Genomic DNA, 17819 nt, shown 5'->3' on the forward strand with positions numbered 1-17819 from the left:
CATATATAGGGCGGCCCTTGTCGATACGGTGGAAGTGAGGGTGGAGAGAGAGAGAGAGAGAGAGAGAGAGAGAGAGAGAGAGAGAGAGAGAGAGAGAGAGAGAGAGAGAGAGAGAGAGAGAGAGAGAGAGAGAGAGAGAGAGAGAGAGAGAGAGAGAGAGAGACGGACAAACACACACACAGGCAGACAAGCTAAAAATATATAGAAAAAAACAGAGAAACAAAAAATGACAGACAGACAGACACCAAAGTTATTTTAACCCACGAAAGATGAGATTTAAAAGGGATCAGATACATTTTATTTTAACCTTGAAGTATTATGAAGTAAAGTGAGTTCCCTCTTTTTTTTTTTTAATTACCACGACCACCACGACCACCACCTTCACCACCACCACCACCACCACCGCCACCAATATTTACCTCGATTAATAGCTCCGTAAAAGGCCTCGTGCCCAATCTGAGACATCGCTAATTAAAACCAGCCATTGGCGTTTCCTATACTCAAGTTTAGGGTGAGGCGCCTATCAAAGTTTTTTTTCTTTATTATTATTATTTTTTATTTTTTTTATTTTTTTACGTTCAGAAGATGGGCGACGTGAAGTATGTCCGTCCCACCGAACCACCACGTAACGCCAGGTGAACGCCGCCACCTTCACCACCTCCACCACGTTCACGCCCACTAACTTGTTCACCAACTTATACAGCGTGATCAGATCTCTTCTCTCCCTTCTTTGTTCCAGTGTCATCAAGTCCATCTCCTTTCAATCTGTCTTCATACGTCATATTCGAGAGTTCTGGGACCTTTTAGTTGCAATGCTCTGTTTTCTTTCCAACTTTCTGATATCCTTCTTTTTGTGAGGCGACCACACACCTGCAGCATATTCAAGATTTGGTCTCATCATTGTTGTTATTATTTTCTTCATAATTTCTTTGTCCATAAAGTGGACTGATACCCTTATACTTTGCATCATCCTGCAGGTTTCTCCAAACAGCTTGTTTATGTGCTTTTCTGGGGATAACCGACCACCTTTAAGTTTTCTTCTCCCATCCTGTATGTTTTCCTTGGTCTTTTTTTTAACTCTTCCCCATTTCCATAACATGGTACTTGTTTGCATTAAATTCTATCTCCCATAACTGTCGCCATCTATATACTATCGAAGTTTTTTTTTTTTTTTTTTTTTTTTTTTTTTTTTTGTGTGTGTGTGTGTGTGTGTGTGTGTGTGTGTGTGTGTGTTATGGACTCAAACAACATGAGTATACGGTGTTGTCAATATCTATGGAGGCTGACAAAGAGTCAAATCTTTGTCACTTGTGCTCCCTGTCTTACTGTATAGCTGTGAGACATGGACATTGACTTGGAGAAGCATGTCGTTGCCTTTGGTACCAAATGCCTTCACAGTATCTTGGGGTATTGCTGGAATGGCTTCATGCTGAACCAGTGTTTGCTTCCTGAAACTGAATCAAGGCCTGTTATCACTTTAGTTTGTGAATGCCAGCCCCAGCTATATGGGCACATGACATGCTTTCTGAATATCGATCCTGCTCATAGGATTGTTTTTGTACGAGACAACCCTGAGTGGAGGAGATCAAGGGGACACCCCATACATAACTCATGGCTGGTGTGAGTTGATCTATCTTACCAAGAGTGACTTAGAGTGGGAAGGGTAACTGCTCTGAGGGACCACTGGGAATAGAGGTGGCAGGTGAGTGGAGCAATGCACCCCCTGGCATATGCCCCCTGTTAATTAATTTAAAAAGAAGAGTGAGTATGAGTAAGGGAGTGGATAAAACAAAGAAATGAACATCGGTCTTATGCATCCCTTTTAAAAAAACTTAATGTGAAAGATCACAATGAATAAAGAGCATGCATGAGATGTCCCAGAGTTTTTTTATTGGTATTTTTTTATATTTGATGCAATAGATCCAGAAATACAGAAATATGATGCCTTGATGTGAGATGCATTACCAGCAAGAAGCAAATTGGAACATATCAAGCAGAGGGAAATTCTTTCATAAATCTGCAGCATCAGTTTCAGATTTCCATTGTTGCAATTTCTAAGCCAACAGTAATCCCTGAAGTATGTGACAATCTACAACAAGGTGCAAGGGAAGGAAAGGAGGTAAGGAAAATTAAAAAAGTTTTGAACTATTATATATACTCATCCTTATAACTGATGGTATATATTGTATTTTCCTGTCATGATTATTTGTTACAATATAGATTTCCACTCTAGCACAGAAATAATAACGATGTACCTTCATGGAAATATATGGAAGTAAATTTGCTGCATAGTTTATTCTTGTTACTAAAAAAAATCCTGCTCTCAAGCATATAAAAAAAAAATAGTATATATAACAAATTTCATTGAAATGTGTAAATACATGTGTTGGTTTCACAATTTATACAAGTAGTGAAATTTAACAAATAATTACAGTATTGGTTTTACATTTAACCATCGCCAAACTCACCGAGACTTCCAGTGGTCATGAATTTTCAGTGTTTGGATATGGATATGGAAGAGGCATTGAAAAAGAGTGACTGAAAGTGATGGGCAGGAGAAACTGAAGGAGTTGCTATAGGACCCATGATTATTTAATGACTGGAATGGGCCGGGGAGAAACTCAAGGTGGCGCAGAACCCGAGTTGTTGGATGAGAGTTCTGCGCGCCTGTACCTCGTCAACACCTGCTGTATGTCCTCCTGAGCCATGATGCAGTTTTCAGGGTTTAGTTTTTTTAACTGAGCTGCGATGTGTCTTCCAAATGTTTCACACTCATCATCGACTAGTTTAGGATTATTGATGGCTTTATTTAGCTCTTTAAGCTCCTTTAAGGCTGCTACTATTTCACTGATTGGTTTGCTAGATCCTTCTTGCTGCATAGACACAACTGGATTTGAATTCCCATTAATGTCTGCAGGTAGAGGGGAGTGCGCGGAAAGGGTAGAATCACTTTCTGTATCGTTTTGAATGCCACAGTCTTTCCATTCTGGTGCCTTAGCTGCTTTATCCTGCAAGCCACGAAGTATCATGGCATGGTTCTTCTGTTCTGGTGCATTAGCTGTTTTATCCTGCAAGGTATAAAGTAGGATGGCATGTTTCTTCTGCTCTGGTGCCTCATCAGCCTTATGCTGCAAGGCTTGTAATATGATGCCATGGTTCTTCTGCTCTGGTGCATCAGCTGCTTTATCCTGCAAAGCATTAAAGATGAGATATAGTTCCAATGTACACTATAAACCAACAGTGATGTAATTAATATACAGCTACACACTCTTTATGGGCACCTACGTCTTAAGAGGCATGGAAACACAGAGAGAGGTTTTAGAGGTAAATGGAACTTTCCTGAATGTTATGGAGCAGTGGATGGCAAGCACATTCAAATTCAAACCTCTCCTAATATCAGCAGCACCTTCTACAATTACTAGGAAAGCAACAGCATTAATTAGATGGCCTAGGTATATTGATATTGGATGTAATGGATCTCTATCTGATGGAGTTTTTTCCAAGTGTTCTCGGTTTCAGAGGCTACAAAACAACTTCCTTCCAAATGGAGGTATCACTGTAGGGGACGATTCTTTCCCGCTGAAATTTTTTTGATGAAGCCTTACTCAGGAATGAATTAAAACTAAGAAAAAGTCTTTAACTGTGGATCGTCTAGAGCCAGGCAAATTATGGAAAATGCTTTTGGGATTTTAGTCAGTAGACTCCAAATATTTAAAAGACCTGAGGTATATGGTGGGGATCAGGTGGCAAGATAGGATGTCCAGTGCAGATGTAGCTAACAGATGTGGAGTGGAGGACCTGGAAACAGTGGTCAGTAGGGAAAGACTCCAATGGCTTGGACATGTAAATAGAGCAGGGGAGGATACAGTGCTGGGGTATTTGGAGAGATTAGAGGTAGAAGGAAGGAGACCAGTTGGAAGACCTAGAAAAACGTGGAGAAGGTGTATACAGGAAGACTTGGCATTGATGGGATTGGATGAGCATCAGGCATAAGACAGAGTAGAATGAAGGAGAGCCATAAAGCATCCAACCGCCCAGGAAGTGTGAAAACTGACGTTAAACAAAATGATGATGATGAAAGACCCATTGCATGCAATGTTCATACCATAGATAAGGTAGTGCGTGCAGCACATAGTGCTCTGCACAGCTGGTTGAGATGCAATGCAGATCATGAGTATTAACCACACGGTTGTGTAGGTGTAGATGATACTACCACAGGTGAAAGGATGCATGGAATTTGGAGATCACCAACTACAGGACTATGTAGTGTAGGGTTGTAAAGGGTGGGAAAGTTTCTGGAAAAATAGAAACTTTCCAAGGAAAGTTTCCAGGAATTTTCAGGGCCCAGGAGCTTTTGTAATTTTTGTGAATTTTTAATTTTTTCTTATGTATTTGTATTAATAAACAAACCAATTTTGGTTAGTACAATAGAACCTCGTTTAGCCGGCATTCAAAACAACGGTACAGATCTGATCTGATCCTGAACTTGATCTCGATGTCATAGATCATCATTGTCAAATAATACCAATATTATGTTAGCATATAATATAGCCCACCTCTTATTATAAATAATGTACTTACCAATTTTTTGAGAGACTTTCGTCTCTTTTGTCCGTGATCCATGAGGTCTTTCATTATTGGAAACCATTTCATTGCAGGCTTGTACACATCTCGTGTGCCAGCACCTGATTCTTCAGATTTTTTTACTTTATTCAGTTCTTGCTGTAATGTTACCCTTAAGCTTCTAATTTTCTGTTTGACATCATATATCCCAAAGTTATTCATTTCCATTTTCACACGTATGTCATTGAGAGCTCTCTGTCTTGCCTTCCTGACCTGGAATGTTCTACCATGCATGTTCCACAAACACTCATGCTCCTTATATAGCATCACAAACTTGTACGTGTCTTCCTCAGACCAATCTTCAGGCATTTCTGAAAGTAAAAAACATAACAAGTTAGCAAAAAATAACAAATGTGTGCTCTTCTCAATACCTGTCCTGCAACTGATGTCAGTAAGAAGAGGGGAGTTGATGACACAAAGAGCCTTTGACTCCACTCTGTCCTAAAGGGCTGTCTGTGTGTGGAGTCTCCACAAGAGATACAGACTCCATATGAGGACCACAAGCCCCTTGTATATGGACATCTAGGAGGGGAAAAAAAAGTGGTGGAGACGAGTCTGAACGTCTAATTTCGAGGAGGCTGATTGCCCAAGAGATGAGATAAGGAGTTTTCAGTTAAGATTCTGAGTTAAGGATAGGCCAGGAATGTTTAGTATAGAAACATATGTTGCAGGATTTGGCCCATTATTCCATACTTTCCTTTATTTTTATGTGAATGAGTGCACAAAAGCACTTACCATTCAGATCCACAGCCACAACATCCATCGGGTGAGGCACAGCCACAGCATCCATCGGGTGAGGCACAGCCACAGCATCCATCGGGTGAGGCACAGCCACAGCATCCATCGGGTGAGGCACAGCCACAGCATCCATCGGGTGAGGCACAGCCACAGCATCCATCGGGGGAGGCACTTCTTGTTGATCCTGTTCTTGTTGACCCTGGAAATAAACGTGTGTCCCAGCAGCTTCACGTGACTGGCACGTCGAGCAAGTTGATATCTGCAATACATTCAACATAATTAGTGAACATAAGGATAGGTAGGGTTACACTTCCTTTCCTAAAGAATTAAATTAATAGACATAACCACTAACAAGATGGAGGACAGATCAACAACTGAAGTGGTAAGGAAACCATGAGGACATTGGAATGATTTTGTAGTTCAAGCTGAAAGTTACTGTACTGTATTGGTAGGTGTTGATATTACTAATGGTAAATGCCTATTACCACATCCATGTCAAGAATATTATGTACTTGATCATGATAGTTAAGGAAGATAGATTAACCCCTTCAATACGGTGACGCCGATGTCAGTGTCACCGTATAGAAAGGTTTAATCCAATTCTAAACTTCTTAATCCTCTTCCATTTCCTCTTAATTTTCTTCTAAACCTCTTAAGAGGAAATGGAAGAGGATTAAGAGGTTTAGAAGAGGATTAAGAGGTTCAGAAGAGGATTAATCCTTTTCCATTTCCTCTTAACCCTTTCTAATCTGTGACGCCGACATCTGCATCACGTATGGAAAGGGTTAATATTGTTGATTATTTTTAGTGAACTTTTTTTATATAATTTAAGTCTTCACTTTTACATTATTAGATTGCAATAATATATTGACTAAGTTCAATGGTATGGCTTTCAGTTGTTTGAAGAAATTGTTTACTTACATAGCCCGTAATATCCTCCGTCATGTTAGACCAATAGTATTTGGCAGAAATCATTTTCCTTGTGTTGACAATACCCCTATGTTTCCCATCTGTCACATGGTGAAGTTGCATGACCTCATTCACTTGTTCCACTGTAGTAAGAACCTCCACCCAACAATCCCTCTTTCGATAATATAACTTCCCATCTGTAACAGAAGAGGAACTTCAGGAAACATGAACAAAAACTTGTTTCAAAAAAATATTTACACCATGAACTTTAGTGTATGGTTTCAGGTGTTTCTTTATAGTGTGACGGATTCGATTTTAAGATAATTAAGGAAGTGCACTCCATGCATCAAAAATGAAATATCACCTCAATTGTATAGTTTTAACCAAACCAACCCTAACTTAGCCTGACCTGACACCTGACCTAACCTACCCTGACCAGTCACTTGTTGCCCAAATGAAATACAAAGAAATAAATCCCCATCTTTTTTAGTACCAGTTTGCTTGAGTATGCTGCCAACATAACTAGTACAGTAAAACGTGGTGTTACGTGCCATTACCCTGATGAACCCAATGAACATGAAACGTTTTTATCCTGATCATCTGATTGCAAACTGTCTCTACACCCCAACAAATATTGGGATACAGTTTGCTATCAGGGATATCTGGGGTTAAAAAGCTAATACCATGTTCACTGAGGAATAAAGACAGTTTAGCACAGCTTGGAGCACCTTATGGGTAACATTGGGGTACCCTGGGTAAAAAGATGTGCCTCAAAAGGGTAGCCACTATGCAGCACCAATGCAGCCCCAACAACTCCTGTGCAATAGTTGTCATGTCGACCTTCCTGAAGACTTATCAGTTGCTCATAATAATAGCCATTTTACATGAAATGCATCAGGCCTTGAAAAATCTATTCTTTTGCACACACAAAACCTCTCAAGATCCATATTTTCCCTGCTTTTATTTTCTGGAAAAGACGCCTGGCTAGGTAACTGTCGGTGCACACGAGTGTATTATTCCATTATTGATAAGGAAACCATGAATTTTTTTGTCCATTTCATTCACTGCGTTTCCTTGACGGTGTGTAAAACGCTTACCTATCACCCTGAAGCTTAACATTTGTCTCCTCAGGTTTCTCTTCTGATTGATCGTCATGCCCAGCGGGTACTCGCCGTGCAGCAGTGACCAGGCGATGGTGTCCATCTCAGCCCGGAACTTTGCCAATCGTAAGCGTAGCTGGCCTTGTAACTTTGCTGCCATCTCGCCGGACAGCCGCGGACGCCCTGTCTGTTTACACGACGGGCTGTGTTAGTAAACATTGGCTCTTGCTCTTGCTGTACAGGTGACCCGTTGGAGAGTCAGGCCTTCGTATCGGCACACCCTGTAAAAATGAATGCTAGCTGCTATGTACCGTCGGCTGCTATGTACCGGCTCCTATGTACCACTGCTTTGGCTTATATGTACCATTGTTGGGCTGCTATGTACCGGCTCCTATGTACCACTGCTTTGGCTTATATGTACCAAACAAGGCTGTTATGTACCAGATACCTAGTAGGAAGATAAAATATTTATTATAAGAAAAAATTAAAAACACATGATATAAAAGTAATGAAACTTCATTAAAAGATAACACAAAAGCATAAACATATTAAAACTGCATACAATAATACTATTTGCTGTGAAATTGCTGTACCACATAAGCGGTGGAAGCACTTGTTGCATCCGTCACAGATAAGGGCTTCCTGTCAAGGGCAAACACACAATCCACATCCTGACCAAAGGAAAAGTGCTGATGCCATGGTAGTATAAAAAGGATAACTGAAGTTAGGAAGCAAATACTGAGCAAGTTCACTGGAGTTTCGAAGCAAACAGTGAGTAGATCCACTGGAGTTCCCAAGTTGCCCTTTTCGAAGCAAATAATGAGCAGAGCTCTATTTGCTCTATTCTCTATTTCCGTGGCGAGCAAATAAACATTATTATTAATTATATTAATAATAATGTTACATAGCTATAATCATGGTACATAGCAGCCATGGATGGTACATAGCAGCCAGGGATGGTACATAGCAGCCGGTGGTACATAGCAGCCAACGGTACATAGAGGCCTGTTACGGTAAAAATAAAACAACACAAGCAGTATCCATTACATATCTTCCAATTCCCTATTTCTTGCACACCACATCTTTATCAGAAAACCCTTCATGGCTTCTATAATCCTATCATTTGCTTCACTCAGTCCCAGCAGCAGCAGCATCCATTCTCTCTCTGTCCTTGCAATCCTCCCATTCACATCCCAGCCCATCTCACTCAGTGCCACCCTCATCATCTCCGTCCTATCTCTCCGGTACCTCCCGCACACCACATGCACGACAGTTTCATCCACACCCCTGTCACACATCTGACACACTTTGCTGCGAGACTCAGACCACCTGTAATTTCTTGCATTCACATTCATACACTGCGCTCGAGCTTGGAAGAGAAGATCACCACCCAGGCTTCCATCATACCAGCTGACACACTGCGGGGCTTCCTTTTCCCTGTACCACTCCAAAGTCCGGGCCAATCCGTGATAGAGAGAGCACCGACATGAGCTGCTGGGCGCCATTTTTGTCCCTTCCCTGGATTTCTTACCTGGGTGGGGACACGCCCCATCCAAAAACTGTGCGATGTCTCCAACCAAAACTCCAGCTGATGATTTTCATTAAGATGGTCAGATGGTTGGCTAATATGACATAACAAGACGGCACGGAGTTGGTATTATAAGACTATCGCTTCTCACATTAACAATTTCTAGAGGTTAAAGAGGGGGTCAGTCGAGTTCTAATGAGTGTTTCCTTAGTAAGCTTTTTGCATGGGGCACTGCAAGGCTAGTGTGCAGTCATTCCCACCGCAGTGCCTACATGCATTTTCTGGAGTTACTTGAGCATGTGTGCCAAAGCGTCCTTAGTCATTGCATTCCGAGCACATTTTGTATGTCTGATCCTTGGGGCGCTTGTTAGTTGGGTGCATTTTACTTGGGGATGTACTATTCTTCCTTTAATGTTATCAATGGTGTTCACAGTGAATTCCTTGATCCTCTAAATCTTGGGGAGTGTACTGTTCTTCCTTTAATGTTATCAATGGTGTTCACAGTGAATTCCTTGATCCTCTAAATCTTGGGGGTGTACTGTTCTTCCTTTAATGTTATCAATGGTGTTCACAGTGAATTCCTTGATCCTCTAAATCTAGCAGTGGGATATTCTTTCATGAATCTACAGCATCAGTTTCAGGTTTCAGTTGCTGCAATTTCTAAGCTAATCCCTGAAGTATGTGACAATTTACAAGTTTCAAGAACATATGACTGTAAGGAAAATTAAATAAGTTTTTAACTATTACACTCATCCTTATAATTGATGGTATATATACTATATTTTACCATCATGTTTATATGTTACAAAATAGTTTTGCACTCTAGCACAGAAAAATAACTACATACTTTCATGGAAACATATGTATACAAATTTACTGCAAAGCTTATTCTTACTGCTAAAAAATCCTGTTCTCGTGCATAAAAAAAAATATATATATATAATTTCATTGAAATTAGTAAATACATGTTGCTTTCACAATTTATACAAGTAATGAAATTTAACAAATAATTACAGAATTACTTTTACTTTTAATCATCACCAAACTCGCCGAAACTTCCAGTGGCAGTAGACATGGTCATGAATCTTGTGAATTTTCAGTGTTTGGATATGGAAGAGGTGTTGAATAAGAGTGACTGAAAGTGATGGGCAGGAGAAACTGAAGGAGTTGCTATAGGACCCATGATTATTTACTGACTGGAATGGGCCTGGGAGAAACTCAAGGTGGCGCAGAACCCGAGTTGTTGGATGAGAGTTCTGCACGCCTGTATTTCATCAACACCTGCTGTATGTCCTCCTGAGCCATGATACAGTTTTCAGGGTTTAGTTTTTTTAACTGAGCTACAATGTGTCTTCCAAATGTTTCACACACATCATCGACTAGTTTAGGATTATTGGTGGCTTTATTTAGCTCTTTAAGCTCCTTTAAGGCTGCTGCTATTTCACTGATTAGTTTGCTAGATCCTTCTTGCTGCAAAGATGTCCCATGAATGTCTGCAGGTAGAGGGGAGTGCGCAGAAAGGGTAGACTCACTTTCTGTATCGCTCTGAATGCTATGGTTCATCTGCTCTGGTGCTGCAGCTGGTTTAACCTGCAAAACACGAAATATGATGCCATGGTCTTTATGCTCTGTTCCCTTAGTTGCTTTATCCTGCAAGGCTTGTAATATGATGCTATGGTTCTTCCGCTCTGGTGAATGATCTCCTTTATCTTGCGAGGAACGAAATTTGACGCCATGGTCTTTATGCCCTGGTGCCTTGGTTGCTTTATCCTGCAAGGCTTGTAATCTGATGCCATGGTCTTTATGCCCTGGTGCCTTGGTTGCTTTATCCTGCAGGGCTTGTAATCTAATGCCATGGTCTTTATGCCCTGGTGCCTTGGTTGCTTTATCCTGCAAGGCTTGTAATCTGATGCCATGGTCTTTATGCTCTGGTGCCTTGGTTGCTTTATCCTGCAGGGCTTGTAATCTGATGCCATGGTCTGTATGCCCTGGTGCCTTGGTTGCTTTATCCTGCAAGGCTTGTAATCTGATGCCATGGTCTTTATGCTCTGGTGCCTTGGTTGCTTTATCCTGCAGGGCTTGTAATCTGATGCCATGGTCTGTATGCCCTGGTGCCTTGGTTGCTTTATCCTGCAGGGCTTGTAAGATGATGCCATGGTCTGTATGCCCTGGTGCCTTGGTTGCTTTATCCTGCAGGGCTTGTAATCTGATGCCATGGTCTTTATGCCCTGGTGCCTTGGTTGCTTTATCCTGCAGGGCTTGTAATCTGATGCCATGGTTCTTCTGTTCTGGTGCCGTAGCTGCTTTATCCTGCAAGGTACAAAATAGGACAGCATGTTTCTTCTGCTCAGGTGACGTAGCTGCTTTATCCTGCAAGGTACAAAACAGGACGGCATGTTTCTTCTGCTCAGGTGCCTCAGCTGCCTTATGCTGCAAGGCTTGTAATATGATGCCATGGTTCTTCTGCTCTGGTGCCTCAGCTGCTTTATCCTGCAAAGCATTAAAGATGAGATATAGTTCCAATGTACACTATAAACTAACAATGATGTAATTAATATACAGCTACACACTCTTTATGGGCACCTACGTCATAAGAGGCATGGAAAGACAGAGAGTGGTTTTAGAGGTAAATGGAACTTTCCTGAATGTTATGGAGCAGTGGATGGCAAGCACATTGAAATTCAAACCTCTCCTAATATCAGCAGCACCTTCTACAATTACTAGGAAAGCAACAGCTTTATTTAGATGGCCTAGGTATATTGATATTAGATGTAATGGATCTGTATCTGATGGAGTTTTTTCCAAGTATTCTCGGTTTCAAAGGCTACAAAACAGCTTCCTTCCAAATGGAGGTATCACTGAAGTAGCTATGATTCGTCCAAGACAGGAATATGTAGCAGTAATATGGTCCCCCACATAAAAAGAAGCACTTACGCAAGATCAAAAGAATCCAGAAAACAGCCACCAAGATGGTCCCGAGCTTGGCAGACTTAACGAACCAAGAAAGATTGAAAAAGTTGGGGCTACCATCCCCAAAAGAAAGAAGAGAGAGAGGTGATATGATTGCAGGTTTCAAGGGAATAGATAAAATCGATAGAAAGGATCCGTTTGTATGGGATGGGAGAGCAACTAGAGGACACCAAAGGAAGCTGAGAAAGACAAGATGCTTGAATGATGTAAAGAAATACAGCTTCCCCAGTAGATGCATCGACCAATGGAACAGCCTAGACAAAGATATCGTTCAAGACAGAAAAAAAAGAAAAAAAAAAAGAGTTTAAAGCAAAGTTTAACCAACTTAGATTCCGAGACAGAACCACATGAGCGTAGCTCACTTCCTGTACATCACAACTAGGTAAATACATAAACATCTTAAACACACACACATGTACATTAAACATATATACCTACATACATACACACACAAGAACATACTCCCATGCATCATGGCCCCTCCGGTTGAAGCAGACGACACCCACAGCCCAGTTCCCACTTGGTTAGCTTACACACACACACACACACACACATCAGCTGATATATAAGGAGTATGCACCCAAGAGAGCTGCCAGTAATGTATGATAACTGGTGTTACTGCAACTTTCTTCAATGACCACACAAACTTGCAGAGGACGAAAACCAAGAACTACGTCCAAGATCAACAAAAACAAAAACAGCGGTGCTCCCCTGGCACCCAACGCCACGAGGCCTCAAGGAGTCAAGGTTGTTAGTAGTAGTTATATTTTCCGCCAAAACTGTCATACTGGCAGTTGTAAAGTCGATCAGTCATAAGTTGCATAGGTCATAAGTTGATGACCACCTGAATCGCAAAACGATGATCTCATTGCTTTTTCATCATCAAATAATACCAATATTATGTTAGCATGTAATATAGCTTACCTTATATTATAAATAAATGTACTTACCAATTTTTTGAGAGACTTTCGTCTCTTTCGTCCGTGATCCATGAGGTCTTTCATTATTGGAAACCATTTCATTGCAGGCTTGTACACATCTTGTGTGCCAGCACCTGATTCTTCAGATTTTTTTACTTTATTCAGTTCTTGCTGTAATGTTACCCTTAAGCTTCTAATTTTCTGTTTGACATCATATATCCCAAAGTTATTCATTTCCATTTTCACACGTATGTCATTGAGAGCTTTCTGTCTTGCATTCCTGTTCTTGAACATTTTACTATGCATGTTCCACAAACACTCATGCTCCTTATATAGCATCACAAGCTTGTATGTGTCTTCCTCAGACCAATCTTCAGGCATTTCTGAAAGTAAAAAACACAAGTTAGCAAAAAATAACAAATGTGTGCTCTTCTTCTCAATACCTGTCCTGCAACTAATGTCAGTAAGAAGAGGGGAGTTGATGACACAGAGACTTTGACTCCACTCTGTCCTAAAGGGCTGTGTGTGTGTGGAGCCTCCACAAGAGATACAGACTCCATATGAGGGCCACAAGCCCCTTGTATATGGACAACATCTGGGAGGGGAAAAAAAGTGGTGGAGATGAGTCTGAACACCTACGTTAATCTCAAGGAAGCTGATTGCCCCAAAGAGATAAGATATGGAGTTTCCTGTTCAGATTCTGAGTTAACCCCCTGACTACAAATTTCCTACAAGAAGACATCACCAAGTTACAGGAATCGAACAAAAAGTGGCTGCTACAATTTGAAGAAAAATGTAATGTCATGCACCTTGGGAGGGGAAATCCAGCATGGGGATACTCCACTATCCACCACAGAGGCAGAGAAAGACCTGGGAGTATACGTCACCAGGCTACTAGTGAAGGCAAAATCCATGCCAATTGCAGCAGACGGGTTAAGGATAGGCCGGGAATGTTTAGTGTAAAAACATTTCAAACATTTTGAGATTTATTTATCACCGAACTTTTTTCAAGGTACGTGATTTATTTGGTATATGGTCAATTTTTAGGTTAGCCCTTTTATAAGCTAATGCTTTTGAGGCACAGCTGAGTGTTGTCAAAGAAAAAGAGATAAGTGTTTGAAATAGTGTGTTGAGTTGACAGGTGGAGAAATCAACTTTTTTTAGCATTGAAGGAAACCAAGTTCCTCTGCCCCAGTTGGAAATGAGAGCAGGGTCAGAGTTTAAGCACTGTATTACCCAACCTTGAGTCCTGTAATACCTGTTGGGAAGGTCTCCTGTTAAAAGAAGTTGAATAATGTAGAGAAGAGTCACTGGCATAGGGGTAGACAGAACAGTTGTGGAAGGATCATTGATGACCAGTAGAGTGGGAGATAGAACAGAGCCCTGCAGAACACCATTGTTGTGAGGTTTAGGGGAAGAACAATGACCACTATCACAGCAGAGATAGATCAACCTGAAAGAAAATGGAGACAGAAGTACAGAGAGTGGGACAGAATCCATACGAGGATACTTCAGAAAGCAAAGATTTGGGCTGTCAAAACCAGGTTCAGACCAAGTCTTGGTCTTGGTCATCTGGCATGGGCTACATTGCTGAGTGATGTAAAGGCAGACATAATGGCATCCCCCGAACAAAACAAAAAAAATTACTCTAGAAAATTGGCTTAAAGTCAAATTGATGTAAGTCAAAATGATGTAAAGCAGGGTGTGCCTGTAATTTTGTATATATATCAACCATTGGAAAAGTTAATCGGATTTGGATTGGGCTAGGCAAACCATGGGTATAATAAAGCAACACAGGTCAAAATTTGTATGCAATAGCCAGGGATTGAGCCCCACAAAGAGTGAGATGGGAAAGCCACTCCCTTAACCAGTTGGTCGAAAAGGCAACCCCCTCGCAGAGTGAGTTTGTGGGAGACTTAATTACCCATCAGGCGGGTCAGGCACTACACATAATGTTGCAGGATTTGGCCCATTATTCCTTAATTTCCTTTATTTTTATGTGAATGAGTGCACAAAAGCACTTACCATGCAGATCCACAGCCACAACATCCATCGGGTGAGGCACAGCCACAGCATCCATCGGGTGAGGCACAGCCACAGCATCCATCAGGTGAGGCACAGCCACAGCATCCATCGGGTGAGGCACAGCCACAGCATCCATCGGGTGAGGCACAGCCACAGCATCCATCGGGTGAGGCACAGCCACAGCATCCATCGGGTGAGGCACAGCCACAGCATCCATCGGGTGAGGTACGGCCACAGCATCCATTGGGTGAGGCACGGCCACAGCATCCATCGGGTGAGGCACGGCCACAGCATCCATCGGGTGAGGCACAGCCACAGCATCCATCGGGTGAGGCACGGCCACAGCATCCATCGGGTGAGGCACGGCCACAGCATCCATTGGGTGAGGCACAGCCACAGCATCCATCGGGTGAGGCACGGCCACAGCATCCATTGGGTGAGGCACAGCCACAGCATCCATCGGGTGAGGCACGGCCACAGCATCCATCGGGTGAGGCACAGCCACAGCATCCATCGGGTGAGGCACAGCCACAGCATCCATCGGGTGAGGCACAGCCACAGCATCCATCGGGTGAGGCACAGCCACAGCATCCATCGGGGGAGGCACTTCTTGTTGATCCTGTTCTTGTTGACCCTGGAAATAAACGTGTGTGTCCCAGCAGCTTCACGACTGGCACGTCGAGCAAGTTGATATCTGCAATACATTCAACATAATTAGTGAACATAAGGATAGGTAGGGTTACACTTCCTTTCCTAAAGAATTAAATTAATAGACATAACCACTAACAAGATGGAGGACAGATCAACAACTGAAGTGGTAAGGAAACCATGAGGACATAGAAATGATTTTGTAGTTCAAGCTGAAAGTTACTGTACTGTATTGGTGGGTGTTGATATTACTAATGGTAAATGCCTATTACCACATCCATGTCAAGAATATTATGTACTTGATCATGATAGTTAAGGAAGATAGATTAATATAGTTGATCAATTTTAGTGAACTTTTTTTTATATAATTTAAGTCTTCACATGTACATTATTAGATTGCAATAATATATTAACTACGTTCAATGGTATGGCTTTAAGTTGTTTGAAGAAATTGTTTACTTACATAGTAATCAACATCCTGTCCCATGTGAGCCCAAAAGTATTTGGCAGAAACTGATTTCTTAGTGTTGACGATACCCCTGTGTTTCCCATCCATCACATGGTGAAGTTGCATGACCTCATTCACTTGTTCCACTGTAGTAAGAACCTCCACCCAACGATCCTTCTTTCGATGATACAGCTTCCCATCTGTAACAAGAAAGACTTCAGGGAACAAGAACAAAAACTTGTTTCCAAAAAATATTTACACCATGGTTTCAGGTGTTTCTTTATAGTGTGACGGATTCGATTTTAAGGTAATTATGGAAGTGCACTCCATGCATCAAAAATGAAATGTCACCTCCATTGTATAGTTTATGGAAAATATGTCACGCAGACATAATATGGAGGAACAACTAATTTGGCATTATAAAAGTATATTGGTACTAATATATTTGCACCTTTATATTCATGCTCATGTAAATCTACTTTGTTACTGGAAGAAAGAAAACTATTGCACATATTAGGCACTTTGGGATTATTGCACTTAAAACTATTTGTACCATGAAAAATCTTGTGTTACTATTATCACACAAAACTATTTGTACCATGAAAAATCTTGTGTTACTATTATCACAACTCTTTATGTGAGAACTAGCGTATTTCTAATGAGATCCTTGTTTCTTTTCTTTATTAACACTATTCACATTTATACTGCTACACGAAACCTCAAGATCCATATTATCCCTATTTTTATTTTTTGGGAGAAGACGCCTGACTAGATAACGGACAGTACACACGAATGTAGAATTCCATTACTGATAAGGAAACCATGAAAAACTTTGTCGAAGTAAAACGCTTACCCACAATCCTGTATAGTGTCTTTTGTCTCCTCAGAGTTCTCTTCTGATTGCTTGTCATGTTCAGCGGGTACTCGCGGTGCAGCAAGGACCAGGCGATTGTGTCCATCTCAGCCCGGAACTTTGCCATTCGTAAGTATTGCTTGCTTTGAAACTTTGCTGCCATCTCGCCGGACAGCCGCGGACGGCCCTGCGCTGCTCTGTTTACACGACGGGCTGTGTTTGTAAACACGGGCGCGCAGGCCAGCAGGCAGGGGACCGTGACTGAGTATATAGACTTACCAATAATACTAATGAAATCCATAAACATTGAACTGGTATAAAACTGGATTCACATATGATCTAAATAGATCCTGTTGCCCGCCTCCATATTCATCTGTGTTGTGTTTGTGGTTTGGAAGAGCGTGTTTATCAATGTCACTCCTTATTTTGAAAACTTCCATCAAGTCGCTTCTCTTCTATGGATATATCTTCAAGCTTGGGAATGTTAAATCTTCTCAGCCGCTCTTCATAGGGGTGGTTTTTTAAGTGATGTGATAATCTTGGTGCCTCTTAATTCTTGAACTTTTTTTTTATTCTGTTGATGTTCATTTTACTTTGGGGACTCCACACTAGCCTAGCGTATTCTAGGTGGGGACGATGTATGTCCTGGTTGTCCTGTAAACACTGGCAAAACTTTCCTCAAGTTAGTATGTACTTGAAAGTATGTATATATAGGTAACATGCTGTTTGCTTTTCATGTTACGGTATAGGTATATTTTCAATGCGGTGTGTCAATTCTAGGTTTTCCGTAAAGAGAACAGCCACATCCTTTTCTTCTGTCACTTGTTTGATGTAAAAGTCTTCCATCTTGTAAGGGTGTCTGCCGTTTTGGACTATCATTATAATAGTCTCCTTGTAGTATATAATTATACTGTATTCTTCCTCCAAGGGGGGGTGGGGGGGGCAAAGCAGGACAGGCGGGGAGGATTTATATAGATTTACAGAGAAATTCAGACCAAGGAGACCATAATTAATAATGGTCCAGACTGAGGTACTGTAGCTAGTATGCCTTAAATTT

General features: G+C 41.4%; 3 protein-coding genes across 4 annotated transcripts; 1 reads left to right on the forward strand and 2 right to left on the reverse strand.

Moving 5' to 3' along the window:
* Positions 1-2621: 2621 nt before the first annotated feature.
* Positions 2622-8403, reverse strand: LOC126987781 (uncharacterized). The gene is made up of 5 exons (XM_050845107.1): positions 7368-8403; positions 6283-6467; positions 5359-5620; positions 4582-4934; positions 2622-3188 (listed from the first exon to the last, which is right to left on the reverse strand). The coding sequence occupies exons 1-5, from the start codon at positions 7528-7530 to the stop codon at positions 2622-2624; spliced, it is 1530 nt and encodes a 509-aa protein (XP_050701064.1). The 5' UTR covers positions 7531-8403.
* Positions 8404-9614: 1211 nt separating this feature from the next.
* LOC126987780 (uncharacterized) lies at positions 9615-15032 on the reverse strand. Of its 2 annotated transcripts, XM_050845106.1 has the most exons (4): positions 14814-14937; positions 14047-14241; positions 12819-13171; positions 9615-11388 (listed from the first exon to the last, which is right to left on the reverse strand). In XM_050845106.1, the coding sequence occupies exons 3-4, from the start codon at positions 13167-13169 to the stop codon at positions 10117-10119; spliced, it is 1623 nt and encodes a 540-aa protein (XP_050701063.1). In that variant the 5' UTR covers positions 13170-13171; positions 14047-14241; positions 14814-14937; the 3' UTR covers positions 9615-10116. The 2 variants fall into 2 exon arrangements, with proteins under 2 accessions (XP_050701063.1, XP_050701062.1); XM_050845105.1 differs by lacking the exon at positions 14047-14241 and having other exon boundaries at positions 9616-11388; positions 14814-15032.
* A 27-nt stretch (positions 15033-15059) lies between these two features.
* Positions 15060-16568, forward strand: LOC126987673 (opioid growth factor receptor-like; the record flags this gene model as incomplete). The annotated part of the gene is made up of 2 exons (XM_050844799.1): positions 15060-15459; positions 16558-16568. Coding segments are annotated over 2 exons (411 nt in total), but the record flags the coding sequence as incomplete, so codon positions are not given.
* Between the last annotated feature and the right edge of the window lie 1251 nt (positions 16569-17819).

Source organism: Eriocheir sinensis, chromosome 66 (genome assembly GCF_024679095.1).
Source record: "Eriocheir sinensis breed Jianghai 21 chromosome 66, ASM2467909v1, whole genome shotgun sequence".
Lineage (NCBI taxonomy): Eukaryota > Metazoa > Arthropoda > Malacostraca > Decapoda > Varunidae > Eriocheir > Eriocheir sinensis.

Coding starts and splice junctions, on each gene's coding strand:
- LOC126987781 (XM_050845107.1), bottom strand. CDS start 7,530: ATGGCAGCAAAGTTACAAGGCCAGCTACGCTTACGATTGGCAAAGTTC. Junction 6,468..7,367: donor GTTAAGCTTCAGGGTGATAG/GTAAGCGTTTTA, acceptor CTTCTGTTACAG/ATGGGAAGTTATATTATCGA. Junction 3,189..4,581: donor GAAAGTCTCTCAAAAAATTG/GTAAGTACATTA, acceptor AATGCTTTGCAG/GATAAAGCAGCTGATGCACC.
- LOC126987780 (XM_050845105.1), bottom strand. CDS start 15,030: ATGGATGCTGTGGCTGTGCCTCACCCGATGGATGCTGTGGCTGTGCCT. Junction 13,172..14,813: donor TGTGGCTGTGGATCTGCATG/GTAAGTGCTTTT, acceptor TTTTACTTTCAG/AAATGCCTGAAGATTGGTCT. Junction 11,389..12,818: donor GAAAGTCTCTCAAAAAATTG/GTAAGTACATTT, acceptor AATGCTTTGCAG/GATAAAGCAGCTGAGGCACC.